At 30.2% G+C, this 25736-nt stretch overlaps 1 protein-coding gene across 1 annotated transcript in view; it reads right to left on the minus strand.

The window, feature by feature from the left end:
• fs(1)N (female sterile (1) Nasrat) overlaps positions 1 to 25736 on the minus strand; it is a 120530-nt gene that overhangs the window by 11989 nt on the left and 82805 nt on the right. Inside the window, exons 22-29 of the mRNA XM_075377087.1 lie at positions 24628 to 24877; positions 21343 to 21554; positions 16463 to 16604; positions 15769 to 16037; positions 12070 to 12207; positions 8236 to 8490; positions 6814 to 6982; positions 2491 to 2675 (exon numbers count right to left, since the gene is read on the minus strand). Of these exons, the coding sequence (XP_075233202.1) occupies positions 2491 to 2675; positions 6814 to 6982; positions 8236 to 8490; positions 12070 to 12207; positions 15769 to 16037; positions 16463 to 16604; positions 21343 to 21554; positions 24628 to 24877 (1620 nt within the window). The remainder of the gene's footprint in view (positions 1 to 2490; positions 2676 to 6813; positions 6983 to 8235; positions 8491 to 12069; positions 12208 to 15768; positions 16038 to 16462; positions 16605 to 21342; positions 21555 to 24627; positions 24878 to 25736) is intronic.

Here is a 25736-nt window from a genome sequence, read left to right on the forward strand (position 1 = left end):
TTCAAAAATTTTGTTAAAGCAATGGATCATAGTAGTGCAAGGTTTCTGTTTCTAAACAACAAATTCCCTAATATAAGCGATGCTAAAATAAAGGAAGGTATATTTGTTGGACGGACCACAAATAAGAAAACTAATGAGTGATCCAGTATTTGAAGAATATTTGAATGACTTGGAGGTTGCTGCATGGAAATCATTTCAAAATGTGGTAAATAACTTCCTTGGAAACCATAAGAGCATTAACTACAGAGAACTTGTGAGTGAACTCCTTCAAAACTACAAAGAACTTGGGTATAACATATCACCCAAAATCCATTTCTTACATTCACAGTTGGATTTTTTTCCCTAACAATCTCAGCGCTGTTAGTGATGAAAGCTTTCACAAGGAAATATCTACAATGTTAATACAATACAAGGGAAAGTAGAACCCAAAAATGTTAGCCAACTATTACTGGAATCTAAAGAGGGATCTACCTACAGCAAATTACAGCAGAAAATCCAAAAGAAATAGATTTTAGGTGAGTACAAAATGCATGTAATGTATTGTCATTTTACATTCATCATACATTTTTTGTTTCAAAAGAGATCTCAATTACAAAAAAAACTGAATCCATAGAAAAAATCTATTAACATATATGAAATCCGCATAAAAAATACTGTAAGAATCAGCCATTCACTCTCATTTAACAAACAAAAAATTAAATTTTGTTGACCAGTGTTACTAGTTTATAAGATCATTCGTTATGACTTATCTTTCAAATTATAAGAGTTACAACCAGCTGCCATTTACTAACAATCATTTTTAAATAGAACACCTTGTTCTGTCAAGCAGAAGTTTATTAATGCAAATTTCACAGAAATGGGAAAATGTCTTTGACTGCCTATGCATCAAAAACACAAACAGACAAAGTATCAAAAGGCTGAGTTAAAACAGGATTTTTGTTCATTCAATAAAGAGATAAAATAATTTTTTTTTATTAAGTTAATCTTATTTTACAATTTTTATTTTTAATTTTATTTAAATTATGGAAAAACTGACAAAACAACTGTCTAGCTAAAAAAGTAATTTATAAGAAGGCCAGAAAGCCAGTTACAAAAGCCAGAAACCTTTGTCTTGATATAAATTTAAAAAAGAGAGAAGATGTAAAGAAATACTAATAAATACCATCTGTGCTGAGTACTGAGTATGAAACAGACATTACAACTAACTGAAGGAGTGTAAAGGATTTAAAAATAAACATAAACTGTGAATAAAAGAGATGTTAAAATCAAGTTGAATATGACATCATAATGTGCCAATTATCCAAACGGTCTAAGACTCCTTGAAATGAATATTCTATGCATTAACTGGTATATCTCTAACAAATGTCAGCGTATATGCAACACACAACAGTTTCTGCTGGGCTTCTAGCTCTTTCAGAGGAATTCCAGGCAATGAAAGCTCTTACGTAGTTTCTATGGAAACCTGTGCTCAGCAAACTTTTATGGATCATGTTAACCACTGGTTGGTTAAATAAGGTGATATAATGGTTAAAAGCAACTTGGAAGAATGAATGTTGAAATTGTTAAAAATAAGATGCATAACATTAAGGCTAGAGTATTGCCATAGAAGTCATCTTGCAAGTCCAATCATCTGTAGTCATTAAGTTACCTATACCTGGTGTAAGATACTGTAGTTAACTTTGAAACCAAAATTATTTTCTAGCTTTGTTCTTTGTTAGTCATTATCCTGCAGTCTTTATATATTCACATTAAACATTTGCATCAAGTTTTGCTGAAAGCTTGATGATGTCCAAGCTGAAGTGAATGTGCTTGTTGGGAGGATCTAAAAGCCAGATATAACATAAAATAGATTACCCCGGAAACTACAACAAAGTATATGTTGAGAGGTACAGGGTGCCCCTGGCCTAAGCGGTTAGAGGCAGAGGCAAGATGAAAATAAGGAAAAGATCCTTCTTCTTTTTCCTGTTTAGCCTTCAGGAATTACTGTTCAGGTGTTACTTCAGAGGATGAATGATGATGATATGTATGAGTGTAAATGAAGTGTAGTCTTGTACAGTCTCAGTTCAACCATTCCTGAGATGTGTGGTTAATTGAAACCCAACCACCAAAGAACACCAGTATCCACAATATAGTATTCAAACCCATATAAAAGCCTTTACTAGGACTTGAACGCTGGAACTCTCGACTTCCAAATCAGCTGATTTAGGAAGACACATTCACCACTAGACCAACCTGGTGGGTTAAGGAAAAGATCTGGAACCAGTGAGCTGACCTAACATGCCAGATGTACTGCCGGTAGGCGGGGAGGCTCATTAGAGTCACAAGGACACTCCCCTGAGCTGAGTAATACTTGATTGTTCAGCCACCCAGGAGAGCAGGAGAACAAAAAAGCTGAAGTGGCATGAATTTCAGTAATGCATTTAATGTACTGAATAAAATAAAATCAATACTAATTTCATTTTAAAAAAATAGTAATTTATGAAATATTACCTTTATAGAATCAGTCGTTGATTGCAGCTTTGGATAATCTATCTCAGCTATAGCCAAATAGTTCCGGCTTGGATGTAAACTATATTCTGTAATCCTTGTATCGTTATCAGTGGAATTTATTAATAATTTGAAATTTTGATTGTTATTGTTAATATTAGCAATAAGTTTCTGACTAGATCTCACTCCTGTAAATTAAGAAGTCAATACATAAACTATTTATAGGAAGAAAAATTAGTAATAAAAACAAGTGCTTCATTGCTTAAACTGAACAAAGTAAATTAGTCATTTGATATATTCAGTCACTAGAATTTAGTTCTGAAATTTATTCATTAGATCTGGTTCATTCTTTTATTCTCCTCACACATCATACTTGTGAAATTTATAAGAATTTATTTTTTTTGTTCTATGTATTGAATTACTTTATGCTTTGAAGCCAAGTGGGAGTTAATAGAAACTTAAGAAATTAAAAAATCCTTATTAAATTTGTAGTGATATCTAGAAAAAAATAGTTTTCTAGAATGTTTTTAGCTTATTTAAATTTAAAAAAAAAAACTGATCAGCTTTGATGACCATTACACATTTCAAGGTGTCTCAGATGGTGAGAAGGTAACCATTCATGAAAAATTTCATTGTGAATGTTATTTCAATAAAAAAATGTAACTTAAGCTTACCAGAATTGCTACTAGTATTTATTTTTTAACTTCAGATTAGAATTTTTGAAAAATATTTACGCCCCCATAATCATGAGGATGTTTAAAAAGTAATTTTTTTTTCAAATCTATTGTTAAGGAATGGTTTAAGCTTTCTTGGACAAGTGATATGGAAAAATATGATTCTTCCTGGGTCAAATAACACTGTGCTGGCCTCAGTGAAAGTTTTCATTCTAGAGTGCTAACACATTTAGCATTATATACCCTTATTAATCAACATTCAAGAAGAGGGCATTATGTAATTAATTTTTTAAGAGGAATCTGGGTCCTCATAAATTCATGAAATGGGTGAAATGGTTATCAGGAATAAGTTGTTATGTGGCCAATCATTTACATGACAGAAGACAACTATTGCTCATAAGTAATAATAACATTCACGAAGATAATTCTAGATGACTTTTTAGTTCTAGAAATAACTACCAAAGTTTCAAAAAATTATAAATTAATAAACCTGACAGAATTAAATATTAGAAAATATTACACATATTAATACACACAAAATTTCAGTTTGACATTTAACCATCAGACAGTGTTTGAGGGAGATGGTCTTATAAAAACTGCAACAAATAGTAGCACTCTTGTAAAGTAACATGCAATTTTCATTATTTTAGAATTAAATTTTTATTATGCAATAATGAAATTATTTCAATAATGACCTACAATGCAGGATCCTGTGAAAGTGCTATCATGAAAAATTAAGGTAAGTTACATCTTATCTCAATATTCTGTTGCAGCAGGTTATTTAATAGAACTTAAATATATACATACAAATATATGTGTGTGTAAACATACCATATACATAAAATATATACATTTACAGCAAACCAAATCAGATTTTATAATATAAATTTACAAAAACTTTTTCAATCCTATTTGTGACCATTCTCAGTGACTCTGATTTTAGGTTTACTCTTTAGTTTTGTTTCTATCTTTTTTTAAAAATATTTTATAATATGACACTAAAACTACAATAAAACTTTATTTCAATTGCAATGAACATTTAGAACATAGTTTAGGTTTATGAATATAGGAAATTATTATTTATTTGGTTTGGTTTGTTTTTAAAAGATGAGGTAACTTATTTTTTGCTTTACTATTTTATTGAGTCAGTAAATAAATTTGTGAGTAACAATATGTTTTTAGTCACACACGTACCGGTTGTAGCACAATCACGTCACAGGATGGGGTGCTTCGAGACAGTCTGTCTGCCTAGGTGCAGAGTCCCTGGTCGGGTGGAAGCGTAGATTTTACCCCCACTACTCCCCCCAGCATGTGACGTCATATGACTTGTATGGTAGCCGGTTCTAGCAATGACGTCACTGGTTGGGTGTGTCTCGAGCTTGTGACATCACAGGCGGGTTGCATCGAGACGGTCTATCTGCCTAGACGGTAGCGATAACGTGCGGAAATGGAAAAAAATCAGACTAGATATATGTCAACCTGCAATATTTAGTACTGTTGAAAATGCGTTCGATCTCAATCTGGTAACATACTACTACAATAACAAACAAGGTGTAGTAAAGGACATATACATAATCATGCAAAGTTTAAAACAAAATATCGTAGAGCTCCTGACCCAACTGCTTCATCATGAAAAATCATTCAAATTCAATATATTTTTGGAATGCACACAAGAACGAATTCGGTTAATAACAGAAGTAGATAGAATATGTTCCTCATGGACTAACCTTGACCTTTGACCCCCCAAAATTAATAACCACAATTTCATTTACCAAAGATCATTGACCCTAAAATGTAAACAAAGCGGGCATTACACTGAAAATTGTAAAAGGTTGAAACGTACCGCAGTAGTATAGAAACCTTACATACGGGGCCAGGGAATACATTAAAAAGTGGCCTAAAATCGGCCCCGTATGTAAGGTTTTTTCACGAGAGCGACCCCCACTTTCTAGTTAAATTCTCACCATGAAAGCGTCTATTTATTATAAAAAGCACAGAAAAACACGACTCTGTTTTCTTCAAATAAATCAATAAATTAAAGAAGATTGGCCCTGTATGCAAGTAAATAACTGTATACATTAAAGAAGATTGTGCAATACTCATTAATTACAAAAGAATAAAAATAACTGGAGAATCCCCATTCTTTTACATGTCTATATATATAGAGTGAATGTTAACATCAATAACACATCATTATTAAAATTATTTACATTATAATACGAATGCAAGAAACCACAAACTTTGAACGAATTGATAATGGTAGTAAATTAGTATTTTGTTATAAAAATCTGTCTGACAAGTATGATTTAATTATATTTTTAGGTAATATAAAAGATGATATTAAACAGTTATATAAATAATACACTTCTACTTCATTTACTACGCAATTAATTTGTGAATATAATAAAGAATTATTTATTTCGTATGGAAAAAATCGTTATAAATCAAACAAATTGGAAGAAATAAAATTTTTCATGGAAAATAAATTGTCTATTGATAGCGCTTTTGATGATTTAATAATATTATTCTGAATTGAAACAAACTAAATAAAAAAATATCTGTCTCTGAACTGATGTTGCATATTCAAATACCAGATACAAAAAAAAACAAGGGAATGGGTGGTTCTTTAATAAAACACTCGTGGAATGCTAGTGAAAAAAATTTTGTAAATATTTATGAATTTTTAATGATTATGAAAGATATGTAATTGTATAACTTCATCAGTGATTCCATGGTAGAGTTAGACTATGTAATATCTATCTATATGGAGGGTTAACCTAAATTATAGTTTACACACTGCATATAATTTAGGATTGTGTTTTATTTTATTGTATATATGTTCATATGCACCCTGCCTCGAGCTACAGCTGCAGGCAACAACTGCTCTGACATCACATGCTCTCTGCATCTAGACAGATAGACAGTCTTGAGGCAACCTGTCTGTGACATCACCCACTCGAGATACACTCAGCCTTTGATGTCACTGTGCTAGAACTGGCTACCCATAAAAAAAATATCATTTTTTGTGCATTAGAATACAGTATGGAAATTTGTTAGTTTTGTAGAATTCCAAGCCTGACTGAAATATTTAATGCCAGGATCTTCTGGCTAAAACGCTGAGGGATAATTCTCTGCCATGAAGGTCAGTAGCATAGTTCTATTATACATTACAAACTCAAGGCCTCCGCCTTGACGTCATATGGTGAGCGTGTCTGTGACATCACTGTGCTAGAACCGGCTACTGCATCTCAAGGTACCCCAGCCTGGTTGTGCTACAAGCAGTTAAATATACCTACTATCTTTTGTTAACCAGAATTTATACAAATCCACATCCAAAGAGCAGAGTGGATCTAGCATGCTGCAGATGCCAAGTTGCTAATTAAAAATTATATGAGAAAATTAAAAATGTTTACATTTTAATGTTATTGTACACATTAAAATGTAAACATTTTGTAAGTTTAAATTAATTTTATGTTACTTTAAAATGAAGGATGAAATAAAAAATATATTTCATAATAGTTTAATAATAATAATAATAATTTTTTGTTTTATAAATTAATTTTATGAGAAAGCTAAAAAGTGGTGATATTTTATTTTCCTACACTATGATTTTATGTATGAATTATGATTACTGTTTAAATTTAATATTTACCTAAATTATCTTCCCTACATAAACCTGCTTTATAGTTTATGTTATTTCCAGATGTCGACCACTTACAGATGCAATTACCATTCACAGAATAAAAAGTTCCATTATAATATTCATTATCATTGTCATCAAGGAGTTCACCCAAATTAGTTAACTTTTGAACAAACTGTAACTAAAAAAAAAAAAAAAAATAGTATTCTAAAATAAAATTAAATACAATAATAAACTAACAATGTATTATGAGTATCTTAAAGTACAACCTCACTTAAGTTTTAATAATAATTTGTCACAAGCTTCTTTTCCCTATATATATATATATATACATATATATATATATATATATATATATATATATATACATATATATATATATATATATATATATACATACATATAGTGGGATTAACAAATTTGACTGAAACTTGATGATACACTTGTCGAATGAATTTACCAAAAATGTCTTTCTATCTACTGCCAATTTCTAGTCTTGGCACACATCTATTATATCCTACTTCCTTAATTATCTTCTGTTTTTGTAAGCTTAATTCATCTATAATCTTGAAGCTTGTGCATTAGAATACAGTATGGAAAGTTTTTAGTTTCGTAGAATTCCAAGCCTGACTGAAATTCAATGCCAGGATCTTCTGGCTGAAACGCTGAGGGATAATTCTCTGCCATGAAGGTCAGTAGCATAGTTCTATTATACATATTATAATATTTAATTTCCTTCTATGAATCAAATTTATAATACTGCTGAATGGCTTAATTTACAGCCCACAAGCTTTGTTTTTATTTTTGTAAGATACTTCTATCACCTCTAATTTGCCTTAGAAACTTTTAAAATAAATCTACGATTACAAATAAGTATTTTTAAAAATATGTCTTTCCATTTTCTAAGTCTACATTTGATTCTAACATATATATTTTTCCGTCACATTTCACTGCTTTTATTTTATTCTTATCTTTAATTTCAAATTAAATACCTTTCCTATCAATGAATTTATGCTATTTATATGTATCTTTCTAACTCATTTTTAGTTTTAGCTAACAGAATAATATCATCAATTAATTTTAAAAACCTTTATTTTTTTTTCTTAGATGGTCTTTTCAAAGTAATTAAAAATTGTAAGCTTATCTACTATGGTATATTAAAGTACGAAAACAATATTGAAGCTGATCAAGTAACTGTTCAGAAAAGAACTTCCATATATTATCTAAAATATTGTTTACCTGAAATCAGATCCATTCTTCATTCTAGTTAACAAAGATGGCAAAATAAATAGTTAACTCCCAACTTCATATCCTAACAATACAAGAATAAAATGTGATAATCTAAATTTTCTCATGTTTAACAATGAGAAAATTAGTATTAGTAACTAATTAGTATTAGTTAATACTAAATAACATACACAAACAAAATAATACCTGTGTATCACCTTCTGAATATTTCCATAAAATATTATCAGTATCACTACCACAGTTATATAAATTAACATTAGATGCAGATTTTGTAATTAAAAGTGTTTCATTTTGGTGGTTTATGGCTTTTATTTTTCTCACTCCATTAATTCTATTTTGTTCAAACAGTAACTCAAATAAGCCGTTTTCTTTTTTCCATTTATACATTAATAATGTGCAGGTTTTACTAATACTAATAACCAAACAATGTTCTTCTTGAACCTGTAATAAATAATATTAAAGAAAAAAAAACAAAAGATTATCATAATTAATTTATAATCTATTTCTGAACGAAGACTAATAATATAAGAGATTATTTCATAAAAAAAATTCAGAAGGTTTCTAGAAAGTGAAGAGATAAATGAGCAGTTTAACTCCATAATATGTATAAGTTAAGTTTAACTTTTTTATAAGGAGCATGGAGAGTAGTTTTTATATTCTTTTTATACAATGTAATGTTAAAAATAAATTAAAAAATGTTAAATAAGTTTAATTTTTAAAATAAGTTAAAAATAAATTTGACAATTTTTTCGCCACAATGAAATTATTGTAAAAGTTAGATATGTTTTGTTGTTTAACATAAACAAATTAGCTGAAGAATATGAAAAAGGTAATAAAGGCTGGAAATACTATAAAACTTCCAGGCTGATAATACATACATGCATACATATCGCTCTTCTTCTGTCAGCTTCTGGTGAACATGGAATAATTTATCATCCCTCAGTCATGACTGAAATAATTCCGTTATTGCATAATAAAAATGTATAAATTTGTTTTCTTATTTATGCAATAACAGAATTATTTCAATCATGACTGAGGATGCGGTATCCCTTGAAAGTACTACAATGAAAAATTAAGGCAAGATATGTCTTATCTCAATATTCTGCACTAGGTGATCTATTTAATAGAATTTAAATAAAATTTAACAGTACAGTGAAATAATATGAATCTTTAAAAGATTAATTTCAGTAAAATAACTTAAAATAAATGTGTGTGAGACTATTCTAGCTTACTTTTAAAAACCAATTTAATAAAAACATAAAGATTAATATGTATAGTTAACTGTTCTCAAATTAGACAATGATAGTGATGCCTAGGTGCTAAAGAAAAGCAATCATAAACTTATAAAACAAGAGAAAATGTAATTATTAAACCCATTAAGGATTATTCTAGGACGAACAGAATAAATTATAAGCAACTTGATGGCTCTTTAAATTTAAGACATTAACAATAAAAGTGAATGGCAATGGAAAAGGTAATATAACCATTTAATGAGGATGCCTAATAAGGCATACCTAAAAAAAACGTTTGACTGCAAACTTTTGAAAAAAAAAATCTGACTGCAAGTAGAAAGGCAGGACAACTCATGAAAAGTTGGATGTAAAACTGCATATGATATGAGGAATTACTAAAACAGGCACTTTGCCTGAAATGTGGAATGTAGAAGATATATGTAGGCATGCTTTATTGTCTAAATGGTTTCTAAGGTGGAAGAATATTTATTTAAAATGTTTGAGGTTTTACCAATCAAACCTAAATAAGAAATGTATATTAATTATTGATTCGATACCATCCATGTAAGAGGTATTAATTTCCACACAGGTAAGGTATGACACAGTTGTGTCATACAGTAGCAACTATATTTACTGCTTCAATTCTGAAGAAAAGCGATTAGTTTTGAGAGACTCTCAGATAATATGCCTTACCAAGGATATTGTATTAGTATACTTTGAATAATGATTCTGATATTTTAAAGCCATTAAACAGCACAATATAACATATACATAGTTGCAAAGAAATTAATGAAGAGATAACTATCTGAAACTGCACCGAAACTTATCACAAAATATAGCTATAGCCTTTTTTTGACTACAGAATTATTGACTTTATAATATCTACGTAATATAATCATCACTTCTTCCCTATTTGCTTCCTTTTAGGAATTACCGATGTCTTCAATAAATATCTTACCAAATATCACAAAGCTATAAAAGCAGTATAATGAGAAGCTGTTATTCATTTCATTACTAATTTATAAAAGTATATGCTAGTTTCTATGTTTTTAATTATGTTTTGTAAACATTAACAGTAAATAATTCTTGCATAAAATGAATTTTGATTTTGAGATGTATTTTATTTTTAAGATCATATCTTACTAAAATTTGATGTTAAGTAAATTACAGATTTCCAGATGTTATATTTATATGATATAAATTAACATATCTGTTAAAATCATATATCTCTTATTAATTTTGTATTAGCAATTTTGTTTTTTTTTTTTTTTATTAAAAATTTTGTTAATTTTGTATTATTGTTATTTTTGTATTAGGTATATGGTAAAATCTGAATTCTATTTTGCTATTTATAAGTGACTTATTTTGTATATTATAAATTATTTTAAGAGTAAATAAATTGTATTAAGAATTTTTAGTGTGCTATCTCTCAATATCCTTGTCGAACTACAAACACATGACAATATACTTGCATTAACCTGAAACAATTATTTCATCTACATGATTCATCATTATTATTAGTATTATAAAACAGCATAAATATTCATAGAATTTAAAATTACATTAAAACATGGAGGATTTAAATCATCAAAATTCTGGTACTGGCATGTATACTATATATTTACAGTAATGTTTAATAACATGTAGTTAATAATAATAAAAAAAAGGCGTTACGTTTCTCTTTATGAGACTTATGAAAAACTGAAAGTATATCCTTTTTAATGTTAACTATACTTAAGTTACAAAAAAATCACAATCTTTCATGAAAGAAATTGTCAAATCATTTTTGTTCAATTCCTGATCCCAGGTAGGAAGGTTGTAATTGAGAAAATTTAAAGGAACAAATAAAAATTGATACGATACAGCAGAATTTCAATTTTTAAACAACGGTGCAACTTGCAACTATATAAAACTTGAAAATGAAACTTGTGCTAATGAGAATTCCTGTGAAGATGACAAAATGCAACTATTATCAACACTGGCCTTAAGCTGAAGTTTACGTTGTGCTCAACCTTCATTAGCATTAACCTTAATTAAGAAATGTATTCATTACTTTATCACAATTAATTTTAATGTTTTACTTTTACAATACTGTAATAGTTTAAGCAAAACGTACGAAAAAATTCAACATTTTGTATTTAGGTTGCAAACAATTTTGAATTTTAATTCTCTACTGCAATTAATATTAAGTTAAATAAGAATTAAAATATTACTCGAAAAGAAAACACAAAATACATAATAAGCAACTTTCTTTCAAATAAATTTAAATTTAAAGAAATGAATTTCTAAAAACATGTTGGTAAAACTTTGAACCCAGTGGTATTTTAGAAATCAAGTTTATTCACTCGATCTAATAGCATTTAAATGTTTTATTTATTCATTAATTTATTATTATGGACTTTCTTTAGCTATAATACCTCACAACAGACTGTAAGTCTAATTATAAGTCCAGTAGTTGGTTATCCACCATCAAGCATTGACAAGAAATGAAACCAAACAACCAAAGAGTCCTCGTAAAACAACCTTTCAAATTCACTAAAAAAAAAACTATATTGTTTTTTTTATAACACAAGAGTATCACAATCAGTTATTTATTGGATCTATCAAGTAATACCTCAAATAACCACAGATTAATGAATATTGTAAATGAGTATTGTAATGAGTAATGAGTAATGATATTGTATTGTATTGTAATGAGTATTGTAAAAATTATGTTCCAGTATAGTTCTATTAATAGTGGTATTTAATAAATACCATTAAATAAAGTAAAAAGTGAGAAAATACTTACTTTTATTACATGAATGCTTTCAACATCGCTATTAAAAAGTAACTCCTGTGAAATAGCAAAATTCTGCAATTCATATAGTTGTGTTCTTGCAATTTCTGTCCTATTATGAATTTCTTTACACTCATTAATATAATTCATCTAAATCACATAATAATAATAATAATGAATTTAAAATAGCATAAATATAAATAATTATATGAATGACACAAAAAAAGTTTTAAAAAGAATAATATAAAAGACAATCAACATGAAGATTAATTTAAATATTAAGAAACATTATACAATACACTAGAGTAAGTTAGAAAATACCAAGCATATTATGTGATAAATATTATCACAAAAAAGTCACATAGAACTAAAAAATGTCAAAAACACAAAAAATATAATAGTGGAGGTCAAGGATCTCCATTGAGATGAACCTTCATTTCCCAAAAGTGAGATTACTTTTTAAGTACATGTAAATAGAATTATTTGTCTGATATAATATGACACTTGGAAGTGTTTAATAGTGCTAATGCACTATCCAGAATCGCTTAAATAGTTGATTAAAAAAGTTCTAAAATAAAAGTTCTACTAAAATAGTTGTCTAAAACTAGACCCCATTTGGATCTCCAGGTGGGAACTCCTAAGGAAGGAGTCATCAGAAAATTGAAAAATAACATTCTAAGAGTCAAAGCATGGAATGTTAGAAGTCTAAAAAAAGGTTGGTAGATTAGAAAATTTAAAGAAGGAAATTGATAGGATAAATGTAGATGTAGTAGGAATTAGTAAGGTTAGGTGGGAAGAGGAAAATGATTTTTGGTCAGGTGATTTTAGAATAATTAACTCAGCTTCAAATAATGGGCAGGCAGGAGTAGATTTCATAATGAACAAGAAGGTAGGGAAAAGAGTAGAATATTTCAAAATGCAAAATGATAGAATCATTGTAATAAGGATAAAATCAAAGCCTAAACCGACAACGATTGTTAACGTCTATGTGCCTACAAACGCCCATGATGATGATGAGGTAGAGTGTGTATACGAAAAAACTGACGAAGCAATTAAACACATAAAAGGAGATGAAAATTTAATAATAGTTGGAGATTGGAATGCAAGCATTGGAAAAGGCAAGGAAGGAAATATAGTGGGTGAATACGGGCTGGGCAAAAGGAATGAAAGAGGAGACCGACTTATAAAGTTTTGCACAAAGTATAATTTAGTAATTGCCAACAACCAGTTTAAAAATCATAATAAAAAAATATACACATGGAAAAGGACAGGAGATACTGCAAGGTATCATATAGATTATATCATGGTTAAGCAAAGATTTAGAAATCAACTCGTCGACTGCAAAACTTACCCTGGAGCAAACATTGATAAGTGATCATAATTTAGTAATAATGAAATGTATATTGGGGTTTCAAAACCTGAAGAAAAGGTGTCAGATGAATCGGTGGAATTAAGAGAAGCATGAGGAAGAGGAGGTAAAGAAGATTTTTGAGGAGAACATCGCAAGAGGTCTGAATAAAAAAAAATAGCGTAGAAAATGTAGAAGAAGAATGGGAGAATGTTAAAAAGGAAATTCTTAAATCAGCAGAAGCAAACTTAGATGGAACAAAGAGAACTGGTAGAAAACCTTGGAGTTCAGACAATATATTGCAGCTGATGGATGAATATAGAAAATATAAGAATGCTAGTGATGAATAAAGTAAAAGGAACTATCAAAAATTAAGAAATACTATAAACAGGAAGTGCAAACTAATGAAAGAAGAGTGGATTAAAGAAAAGTGTTCAGAAGTGGAAAGAGAAATGAACATTGGTAAAATAGATGGAGCATACAGGAAAGTTAAGGAAAATTTTGGGGTACATAAATTAAAATTTAATAATTTAAATCATAATAAATTTAATAATCTTTGTTTAATCTAATAAACAAAGATGGAACACCGAATTATAATACAAAAGGCAAAGTAGACAGGTGGATGGAATATATTGAAGAGTTATATGGAGGAAATGAATTAGAAAATGGTGTTATAGAGGAAGTTGAAGAGGATGAAAGGGGAGAAACAATACTGAGATCTGAATTTAAGAGAGCATTAAAAGATTTGAATGGCAGAAAGGCTCCTGGAATAGATGGAATACCTGTTGTATTACTGCGCAATGCAGGTGAGGAAGCGATTGATAGATTATGCAAATTGGTGTGTAATATTTATGAAAAAGGGGAAGTTCTTGTCAGACTTCAAAAAGAGTGTTAGTCACGATACCAAAGAAATCAGGAGCAGATAAATGTGAAGAATACAGAACAACTAGCTTGACCAGCCATGCATAAAAAAATCTTAACTAGAATTCTATACAGAAGAATTGAGAGGAGAGTGGAAGAAGTGTTAGGAGAAGACCAATTTGGTTTCAGGAAAAGTATAGGGACAAGGGAAGCAATTTTAGGCCTCAGATTAATAGTAGAAGGAAGATTAAAGAAAAACAAACCGACATACTTGGCGTTTATAAACCTAGAAAAGGCATTCGATAACGTAGACTGGAATAAAATGTTCAGCATTTAAAAAAAAATTAGGGTTCAAATACAGAGATAGAAGAACAATTGCTAACATGTACAGGAACCAAACAGCAACAGTAACAATTGAAGAACATAAGAAAGAAGCCGTAATAAGAAAGGGAGTCTGACAAGGATGTTCCCTATCCCTGTTACTTTTTAATTGTTACATAGAACTAGCAGTTAATGATGTTAAAGAACAATTTAGATTTTGAGTAACAGTACAAGGTGAAAAGATAAAGATGCTACGATTTGCTGATGATATAGTAATTCTAGATGAGAGTAAAAATGATTTAGAATGAACAATGAACGGCATGGATGAAGTCCTATGCAAGAACTACCCCATGAAAATAAACAAGAACAAAACGAATAGTAATGCAATGTAGTAGAAATAACCAAGATGGACCACTGAATGTGAAAATAGGAGGAGAAAAGATTATGGAGGTAGAAGAATTTTAAAAATTACTAAAGATTAGTAAAGATGGATGAAGCAGGAGTGATATAAAATGCCGAATAGCACAGGCAAAACGAGCCTTCAGTCAGAAATATAATTTGCTTACAGCAAAAATTAATTTAAATGTCAGGAAAAGTTTTTGAAAGTATATGTTTGGAGCGTAGCTTTATATGGAAGTGAAAGTTGGACAATCTGAGTATCTGAGAAGAAAAGATTAGAAGCTTTTGAAACATGGTGCTACAGGAGAATGTTAAAAATCAGATATCTGGATAAAGTGACAAATGAAGAGGTGTTGCGGCAAATCGATGAAGAAAGAAGCATTTGGAAAAATATAGTTAAAAGAAGAGACAGACTTATAGGACACATATTAAGGCACCCTGGAATAGTCGCTTTAATATTGGAAGGAGAGGTAGAAGGAAACAATAGTGCAGCCAGGCAACGTTTCGAATATATAAAAAAAAAAATTGTTAGGGATGTAGGATGTAGGGGGTATACTGAAATGAAATGACTAGCACTAGATAAGGAATATTGGAGAGCTGCATCAAACCAGTCAATTGACTGAAGACAAAAAAAAATTTCTCAATTTTATCACTCTAACACAAGCTTAATCGGTTAGAATCCTTTTTCATTCACTATAAGTGTCCCAGTGTACAAATTGCATTTCCAGGTTGCTCATAGGTTAAAGAGTAGTAGTAGTATAAAAACAATTAAAAGCACTCACCATAATCGTAGTTTGTAATTTCATTTGTTCAGCCTTCCACCTCTCAAATTCATTATCCAATTGAAATACATTTAATTTATTAAAATCTCCTTCTCCATTTATTGATGAAAATGAAATATTCCCATCAACAATCCAACTACCTGATATTATTTGATTGTTATCGATAAGAACAGCTCTGTTTTCCCAGTCTTTTACATCAATTCCAGATAAAATATTTGAATCTATTTCCAAATCACTGTTTGAATAAACACAGTCGAACTCTAATGGACCTGTATTATTAAAATTATAAATAATTATATCTTTCATTATGCTCACTTTTACATTAAAAAACTGATAGTTATTAATTATTTTTTCAGATTATGGGATCACTTTACACACACATAAAACCAACCTATATGTTACTTGACTGCATGCTGAAAGGGTTTCTAACCAGCTGAAGATGATTCTAAGGATAGCAGCAAAATAACTCTACTGAAGAAGTTGTCTGGTTATTAGCTCCAAATTTTTTCCGAGTGAAAAATTTTCATGTATATTGAAAGCGAATTCTAAATTTATATCTTACCAGTATTTTTCAGTCAACTCGGTCAAGAATTTAAGAGAATAACTGAAAAAACTTAGTATATTATAATTATTAATAGACACATATTAAAATAGTACAGTTCAATCCAGTTCTATTACAATTTAAGAAATTTACCTGAAAATGTGTTGTTTCCACCTAATATAGCTACATCCTGTATCAGGATGTCATTAACAGTATCATTTGTAATAAGGTCTCCTTTGATAGAAACATTTCTATTAACAAAAAAATTCCCATCAATAACTTGATCACCTTCAGTCTGTAAATAGAAAATAAAATTAATACTTACAATTCAGAAAGTCCACAGACATACAAGCACAAATAAAAAAAAATATGCAGTGTACTATTTGGATGGGAAGTCCCTTTACACTGTAATAAATTCAGCTTAATCAGGCTCTATTGCTGCCCATTCTCACCGCTCATACTGCTCACTGCTGCTGGAAAAGACAGGGAGAATAAGCTGTAGTGGGGATCGTCCAGTGTGTTCATTCATGGTGGGATGACCATAGTCATAGAAGTGTGAAATGATGGCTGTTAAGAGTGTGTTCACTGTCAAAAAGCATTTGTTAGCTTGTGTGTAGGTTTACAAACATCCACACACTGGTAAAACAATGCAGAACATTGTGAATGATTTCTTTGTGCGTTTTGGGAAATCGTCACCATCATGGCAAACATTACTGACGTGGGAGAAGAAAGTTTTTGAAATGGGAAGTGTTCTTATGCAAAACTCTGGACAAGGCTGAGCACTCGAGCTGAGATGTGTGCTGCTATTTGGAGGGATCAATTTAATGATCACCAATGAAATCAATGCACAAATGTTCTGCAGAGTTAAGTATTCCAAGCTAGCCCACATTTAACTTTCAAGTCGTTTGACTTGAAAGTTAAATGTTTTTGTCCAGCCACAGTTAATGAGTTGAGTGACAATGACCTTGATTGATAATTTTATGCATGTCAGATTACTCGAACGCTTTCTGAGAGCAAGTGACAATAAGAATGTCATGTTCTCAGATGAGTGTGCAATTTATCGAAGATCTCATAACTGAAATATTTTTCTGAGCGAAAGACAATCCTCACCATGAAGAAATGGAGTGAAGAAATCGAACACCATCTGCCTCATGTTATGACCTGAACTGGGATGAGAGCTGAACATCTCCTTGCTCCTTATTTTTTTGATGGCACAGTTAATCAATCCATAATCGAGAGTGGTTGCTTCCACAATTAACGGCAAAAGGGATCACTGACATCACTACATTTGAGCAAGAAGATGCTCCAGCGCATTTTACTTTGAATGTCCGCATACACCTCAATGAAATTTTTCCGAATCTCTTGATCAGGTGTGGATCAGAAGTACCAGCACCATTGCCTTGGCCAGCAGAAAGTCCTGACCTCACCATATCTGACAATCCACTATGGGATTTTCCAAAAACGCAGATATGTCAACAATGAACAGCTCCAAGATGCTGTTCAATCAGCATTTGAAATGATCACTCCTGATACACTGTTGCAGATGATGAACAACTGGACGTGCAGGGCACACAGTTGTGATTTGCTTTGAACAAGGTAGAACTCATAAAGATGTTTTATATTCATAGAAGGTAAGCTGCACCTATCCTAATAATTTCATAACTAGCATAAAGGAACTTCCCGCCCACCCCTCATATATACAGTAAGAGACAAAGTGTTTATATATTTTTTTTTAATGTAGTAATAAACCTGTCTAAATTTAGTCAATTGTATTATATTATAACATTATTGGAATAATATTTATTAATAATCATTAATATTAATGTAATATTATAATATATAAATTGTAATTATATTACAATATAATTATTATTATTAATATAATATTAACTACATTAATATTACTACGAAATATATATTTTTTGATAACTTTTGTAGGTTATTTATAATTCTGCCTGAATTCTTCAGTGCAGTATATACCTACGTATATTTTTGGATGCTCTGATTGATTTGTTAATTTTATTTCAGCGAGGGTCCTTTAAAACATTTCTTTATTTCCCTTCTACCTTACTCAAAGATTAACTCTTTGTATACGCTTTATAACATAGAAATTTCTTCTTTTTTATTTCTACTAGATTAAATGTGTTTCAGTTCATCTGAAAGTTCTCTCTTAGAGATCATTGATGACTATGCAAAGGACATAATACCAAAGTAATAATTTGCTTTAGTAAATAATTACCAATTCTGAAAAAAAAATCAAACTTTTAGAACTTCAGTTTTGTAATGAAAGACACATCTTTGCATGATACTGTTCTTTAGTTAAAAGGAGCCAAATAAGTTTAGTTTCCAGCAAAGTAAAGATAAATAGGTCAATGTATAAAGTCTGTTCAAAAAGTAACAGCACTTTTTCTAAAAAAAAACTTGTTGAATATTAACAGAATTTTACAAAATAATCTTGTTTCTGTTGTACACACTTTTCCTAGCAACCACTCCATTTCTAGAAGCAACACTGGAATCCACTTTTCAAAATAATTTTCAGGGTGTTCAGTGAATTTTCTTTTATGGAATTAATTTAGAAATAAACAAATGGTCTGCAGGGGGTAGTTGACTGACTACGTTGGCTAACCATGGTAGGAAGGGAGAAAACTGAGTAAATTTTTTGTGTAGAACTACAAATATGCAGCAATGCATGGGCTGATGATTTTCATGATAAAAGAACCACATAACCTATGATCAAGGACAAATTTTCATGGAGACAGACATCTGTTGACTTCCACAAATGATAAGCATCATTTGTGGTAGTCTCTACCCCTGTAACACCACTCAAAGCAGTATGTAGCGGCTCAGAGAATCCTCCCTATAAACCTCTTGAATCATTTTGTGTATTTTGGTAAAATTTTTTTAATCCTGACACAAAACTTCACTGTAACTCTTTGTTCATGTCAGTCATCACTAAATCCCCCAGCACCAAACACCTGTCTCTCTTTTTTTGTTTAGCCTCTACTACCACCATAAGGTTTACTTCAGAGGATAAGTGAGGATGATAAGTTTGAATGTAAATGAAGTATAGTCTTGTACAGTTTCAGGACGACCATTCCTGAGATGTTGATTAAATGAAATCCAACCACCAAAGAACACCGGATCCATGATCTAGTATTCAAATCCATATAAAAGCAACTGCCTTTACTAGGATTTGAACCTTAGAACTCTCGACTTCGAAATCAACTGATTTGTGATGACAAGTTTAGCGCTAGACCAACCCGGTGGGTTTAGGACCAAACACCTAACTTACTTTCTCCTGTTTAGCCTCCGGGAATCACCATTCAGGTGTTACTTCAGAGGATGAATGAGGATGATATGTATGAGTGTAAATGAAGTGTAGTCTTGTACATTCTCAGTTCGACTATTCCTAAGATGTATGGTTAATTGAAACCCAACCACCAAAGAACACCGGTATCCGCGATCTAGTAAGTAGGACCAAACACCTACTTTGCATGAACTGTACACATAAACATCAGTGACACATGCAAATGAGGGGGATTGTTCATTAGTTCCTATGCAATGCAACAGTGATACTTTGCATGAACTGTACACATAAACCTCAGTGACACATGCAAATGAGGGGGATTGTTCATTAGTTCCTATGCAATGCAACAGTGATACCGACTGTACATTTCAAAATATTTTTATAAACACCTGACAGAGAAAATGTTAGGTTATTTTTTAACAGACCTTCTACTTCTTTTTACATTTTTGCACAATTAAGAAACACTGTCAACAAAAAAAAATCATATATATTAAATGATATTTACTGAATGTCTGTTTGTTTATCCTTTAATAATCTTAACAGACAGCCATTTTTTACAGACATTTATTTGAAAAATTTATGATTTATAAAATTTCTGTTGCAATTGAATTTTCTTTTTAACAATATAGTTTTTTTTTAAATATATTTTTACAAGTTAAATAATGTTCTCTGTCTTGTTCAGACCTTCCAGATTTGTACATGATATAAAGTATCTCCAAACTGTTTTTTAAAATTGGAAGTTCAATACTGTAATTATTATCTAAATCTTTCTCTTTCTCTGAGTTGAGTTCAAGAAACTGATTTGACAACCAATCATAAGTCTAAAAGGGATATTTGATGACATTGGGCAAGATACTGTTAATGGATTTTAAGACTGCTGGAGGTATCTCAACGTACAAATTAAAAGATCTGATGAAGAAGGTATATCAATATTAAACTCCCGTCTATTAAGAACACTTAAAATACTATCAATAAAGCAATTCAAGCATGATGGATTGTAACTGGCATAAAAATATACATACATTCAAAAAACATTAAGGAAGATAATTAATAGGTGGTAAATCATTCCTATATCTATCTATATACCTATCTATATACCTATCTATCTATCTATCTATATATCTATCTATATACCTCCACATACAATTTTCTCAAAGAAAGATAATTGAATTAATCAATTATAGTAAATGTATTTTCCAGAATATCAAATATATGAAGATTTCTATTTGGAGGGTGATAAACAGATACCGGAATATGTAATTCATGAAAATCAACTGCAGCTGCCTCACAATATCTTAAATGAGAAACACTGAATGTCGTTTTTTGAATAGTACATGTAGTTTAGCACTACCCTATGAATGGAATGCCTTTTCTTTCTTTTTCCTGTTTAGCCTCCGGTAACTACCGTTTAGATAATTCTTCAGAGGATGAATGAGGATGATATGTATGAGTGTAAATGAAGTGTAGTCTTGTACATTCTCAGTTCGAACGTTCGTGAGATGTGTGGTTAATTGAAACCCGACCGCCAAAGAACACCGGTATACACGATCTAGTATTCAAATCCATGTAAAAATATCTGGCTTTACTAGGACTTGAACGCTGTAACTCTCGACTTCCAAATCAGCTGATTTGGGCAGATGCGTTAACCACTAGACCAACCCGGTGGGTTGTGAATGGAATGCCTGCCTCCAATAAACTACACAACAAAGTTATTATTTTTACATACCAATAATGTATTATGAAATTCTTGATTTAAATATACACCATTAACCCGATTTCCAACATCAACGTCACTCAGCACTGTAATATTATTGAATGTCATTGTTTCTAATATTGTTTGTTCTTTATTAAGAGCAAATACATGGTTTAGATCAATATTATCAATAAGTGATGTAGTAATGTTACCATTTACTATGGCATTCTGAAATGTCATGGATCCTAGAGAAAAAAAAAACGATAAATTAAAAAGCTATAAAAATAACTTAACTATTCAGTTATAACATAATAGATATATAAACATATAAAAATCATATATTAAATGAATAAACACAATTTGCCTGGCCTTTGATGTTAAGTTCTCATGTTTGCAAACAGAAAGAACATGATATAATATTACATTTTCAGTATTTCTACTATTTTACTTTTGCTTCTATCGTAATTAACAAACAATTGTTATTCTTTTTAGTTTATTCATGTCTTTAAGAGTTGTGCTACTAGTTTCAAAGGCAACTAGTTTGCTGTTTGATTGATCACGGATACTTATAATTTGGTAGACTAGTGGCATTGGGCTTTTTTACATCTTTTATTTTTACCACTCAGTCCATTGTTTTTTGTTAATTCCAACTTTTTACTCATTAATTTTTACATTTATTATTTATTATTACTATTAGTTATAATTTTTCATGTTTTTATTTTTTTAAATAAAATAAAATCACTGAAAGTCAAATTTTAAAAATTTATACTTTTTTAAAAATAAACAGTAATCTAGAAAATAGCCTGTTTTTATACTTAAACAAATAATGTTTAGAAATAGTGTAAATAACATGTTTTTTTTTAATGAAATAATTCACTTAGTAAGGAATAATACATTCTTTTAACACATCTTAGCTATAATCTTCTTACTAAAAAAAAATCTCATCAAATAACTAACTGACAATACCAATATGGGGAACAGTAGCACTTATTGACACTGGTTGCAAAAGTGAGATAAATCATCATGATGAGAGCTAAAGAAATCTATCTTAAGTTTAGTTCAGTCTTTCATTAAAAATTAGAAGTACTTTTTGATAAGTATATTAAATCTCTCTATAGTAACAGCGAGTAGATTCATCTTCACTCTTTAGCACCACTAAGTGGGAAAATATTAAATTACAGTTTGTCCATTTCAAACTGGTAGATGATTTAATACAAATACATCATACTCCAATCCTCTCACCTATGTACAACAGTACAATAGTTAAAAAAAACTATTAGTAATAATAAATGAAATGATTCATCGCTATTGTGCATTTATGTTTTATCAGCATATTATGATTTCCAGTCTTTTAATAATAAAGGAATTTTATTTAGACTTATTTTTTATTTACATACAGAAATAATATAAGGGGGCCCATAATCCCCTTAGATCCATCTGTGGTACTAATCTGATTTTATTACTTTGCCAATTATTATAATGACATTTTATTTGTTTTACTTATAAATAATATAATATTTTTTTTAAAAATGTATTATTAATTATTTTTACTTTGACCTGTATTGAGGCTGGGCCCCTCTGAATTACAGGTCCTAGACATTTGTCTATTAGTAAATCCAGCCCTGACCATGTGGACACACACTAAGCATTGATTTTGTTATATTTATAAGTGCTTTTATTAATACTTGTTTTTATTAACTTTTTTACAACAGCTGACCTTTTTTATTTATTTATCGTTTGGTTAACAACAGATATAAAAAAATTATACTTGATGCTAATGTCAATATAGTTTTATTATAAAACCCAAAAATTTTAAGAACATTCTGCAAGTGCTGAAGGAGCCAAGTTTGAAATCACTAGTATCATATCGTTAACAGAAAAACACTACAAGGAAAGTGACTGACACAGACAGTTGATAACAATTCCCTTCATTGCATAGTAATTCATGTTCTTTCACCTGAAGGTTGCTTACATTCTTTGTGAAAGTTTTCTATCAAGTTAAACCCATTGAATATTTGTTGGTGACAAAAGTAGTTTAACTATTCTGTTAGGACAAACTGGTTCTAGGTGGAAAAGAATTCAAAATATCAGACCAATTCTTCTTCAAATATCTGATATGCAATATAAAAGAAATTGCTCAATATTGTGTTGAAGAAAGATGCCTTGAACTTACTGATGAGACCTAAATTTTAAATTCCCAGTGCCAACAAAAATCATGTAAACAAAAAGCGGTGTTAATTTCAATCTTGAAAGGTGACAGAATAATAATTATCCATGCTGAAGAGGATAATGGCTTCTTTTCTTTTCTAACTAAATATGAATGAAGATGGAAATCATCTTCAAAAAAGGCTTTCCCTAATTCGCCCAAAAACAGAGTAGACACTGCAACATACCATAACATATAAGAAGATAAGATACCAAATTTGCATTAAACAAAATTTCTATGATAAACGGGCTAAAGAAAACAAAAAAGGAAAAGAAATAAAATTGGATGAACACCTCAAAAAAGGGCATGCTGGCTGGGTTATGATTACCACCTATCACCCTGACTTGAATTCTAAGGAATTAATATGGACACAAGTCAAAAAGTGGGTTCCATGTCAAAATATTTCAGACAGTAAATCAACATTTTAAAGAATTACTGTAGATGAGTTGAGAAAGTCCTGTCAACATATTGAAAAATTTAAGTCCAGTGTCGTCAAATGAAACAAGCTGTTAAAGGTCAAATTGAAAATTTTAAATGCAGATGAAAATGATGATAGTTGTATAGTAGTGAAAGTGAAAATAATGATTAAAACATTGTTTAATACAGGTGTATTAAATTGCAGTACACTTTATTTTTTATTTTAATGGATGATAAATTTATAAATCATGTTAATAAATGTTCAGCGAGAGGATGTATGAAAGCAGAACTTCAACCAAACTGATAAGTGATACTGTATGTGTTTCACTGCTCTAGAACTTCTTTAATTAAGTAAGATATTAATTATTTTTTACTTTAGCAAACAGTATTTTTATATTATTATTACTTCTTAAAAAGGAGAGACTTTATTTCAAGTATGTGCATGTGTAGGTTACACATTCTAAATGTGAATGTACAGCTACTGAACACTATCCACCAATTATAATTGGACAAACTGTATTGCGGAAAGTGTGTTACACCACCTGATTTCTTTTCCTTCTGGATTTGTTAATGATATTAACAAAAAGACTACTATTACTACTATATCTTCAATTAATTCCTTTGAGACAAAAGTTTATAAAAAATATAAAACACAAAAGGTTATAAAATGTACAGATAATAAATATAATACTAACCGCTAATATAATCAGGTTTATCCAAATAAATAGCATTCTCTATTAAATCATTAATATCACAATTATAAATTCTTGACACATTCATATCATGATCTACTTGTAACCCACCGTGAAACATAATCTTGTTACTGAATGTAACTTCTTCCTTTATTGTTGACGATTCATTAATTAATACAACTTCTTCAAGAAATTTATTAATATCATAATTATTAAAACTATTATTGATGATTATATTACCTAATACTGTAACCTGAAACAAAATACAGTTTTTTTTTTATTTTTTTATTTTCATTAAAGCATAAAATTTTAAGGATCTACATAATATATTACTAACTTGAACATGAGAAATACAAATAACTTAATTTGAAATGTTATGTTTATAATATGTCGTTTTTAAAAATTCGGTTTTAGCTGTACAACAGCCAGAAAATAGGATGTGTAAGATTCGAATCTGTAGCAAGTTTAATAAGTCCTGGCTGGATCAGTTGTATTAGTAAATTTCAGTAGCGATCCCACACTGGGCCAGCTCCTGCTGCTGAGTCAGCCAGCCAGGGCAATTGAAGCCGGGGAGGTCCCATGTTGAGGCAGCCACGGAACTTCTTCTTGGTCTTCTCCAGGTGGTGGTTGACGATGAATTAAAAATTCACTCTTGTGCACACTCTTTTATTGGAACCTGAGAGTGGTGGGGCTGCAGCACCGTTATGCTGGGAGAACTGCGTGATCATCTGCATGGGGGGAGTGGCACTTATACCAGCACGTACATGTGCTGACATCCGAGCTGCTACTGTTTTTGTCCACCAATATTAAGTTAAGCATATATGTGATAACATAATACTTCCATATAAATAAAGGCAAGCTAAGAAATTTTTGTCTGGAATAAACAAGGATACTGCCAATTACCAGCTATGAAAATGGAAGACTAAATGGCCAAGAAATATTTATGGCTAATCTAACAGTGTGGCTTGAAGTTCCATCCAGATGATACTGTTAACTGCTGAAATTTTGTCAAACTGTACATTTAAGTGTACAATAAATTTATCTTCATTAATTATACATATGTTGGTTTGCTTGGCATTTCTACCATCACCACCCCATTCGGTCGCCCTAAA

The sequence above is a fragment of the Lycorma delicatula genome, chromosome 10, assembly GCF_047948215.1.
Source record: "Lycorma delicatula isolate Av1 chromosome 10, ASM4794821v1, whole genome shotgun sequence".
Taxonomy (NCBI): domain Eukaryota; kingdom Metazoa; phylum Arthropoda; class Insecta; order Hemiptera; family Fulgoridae; genus Lycorma; species Lycorma delicatula.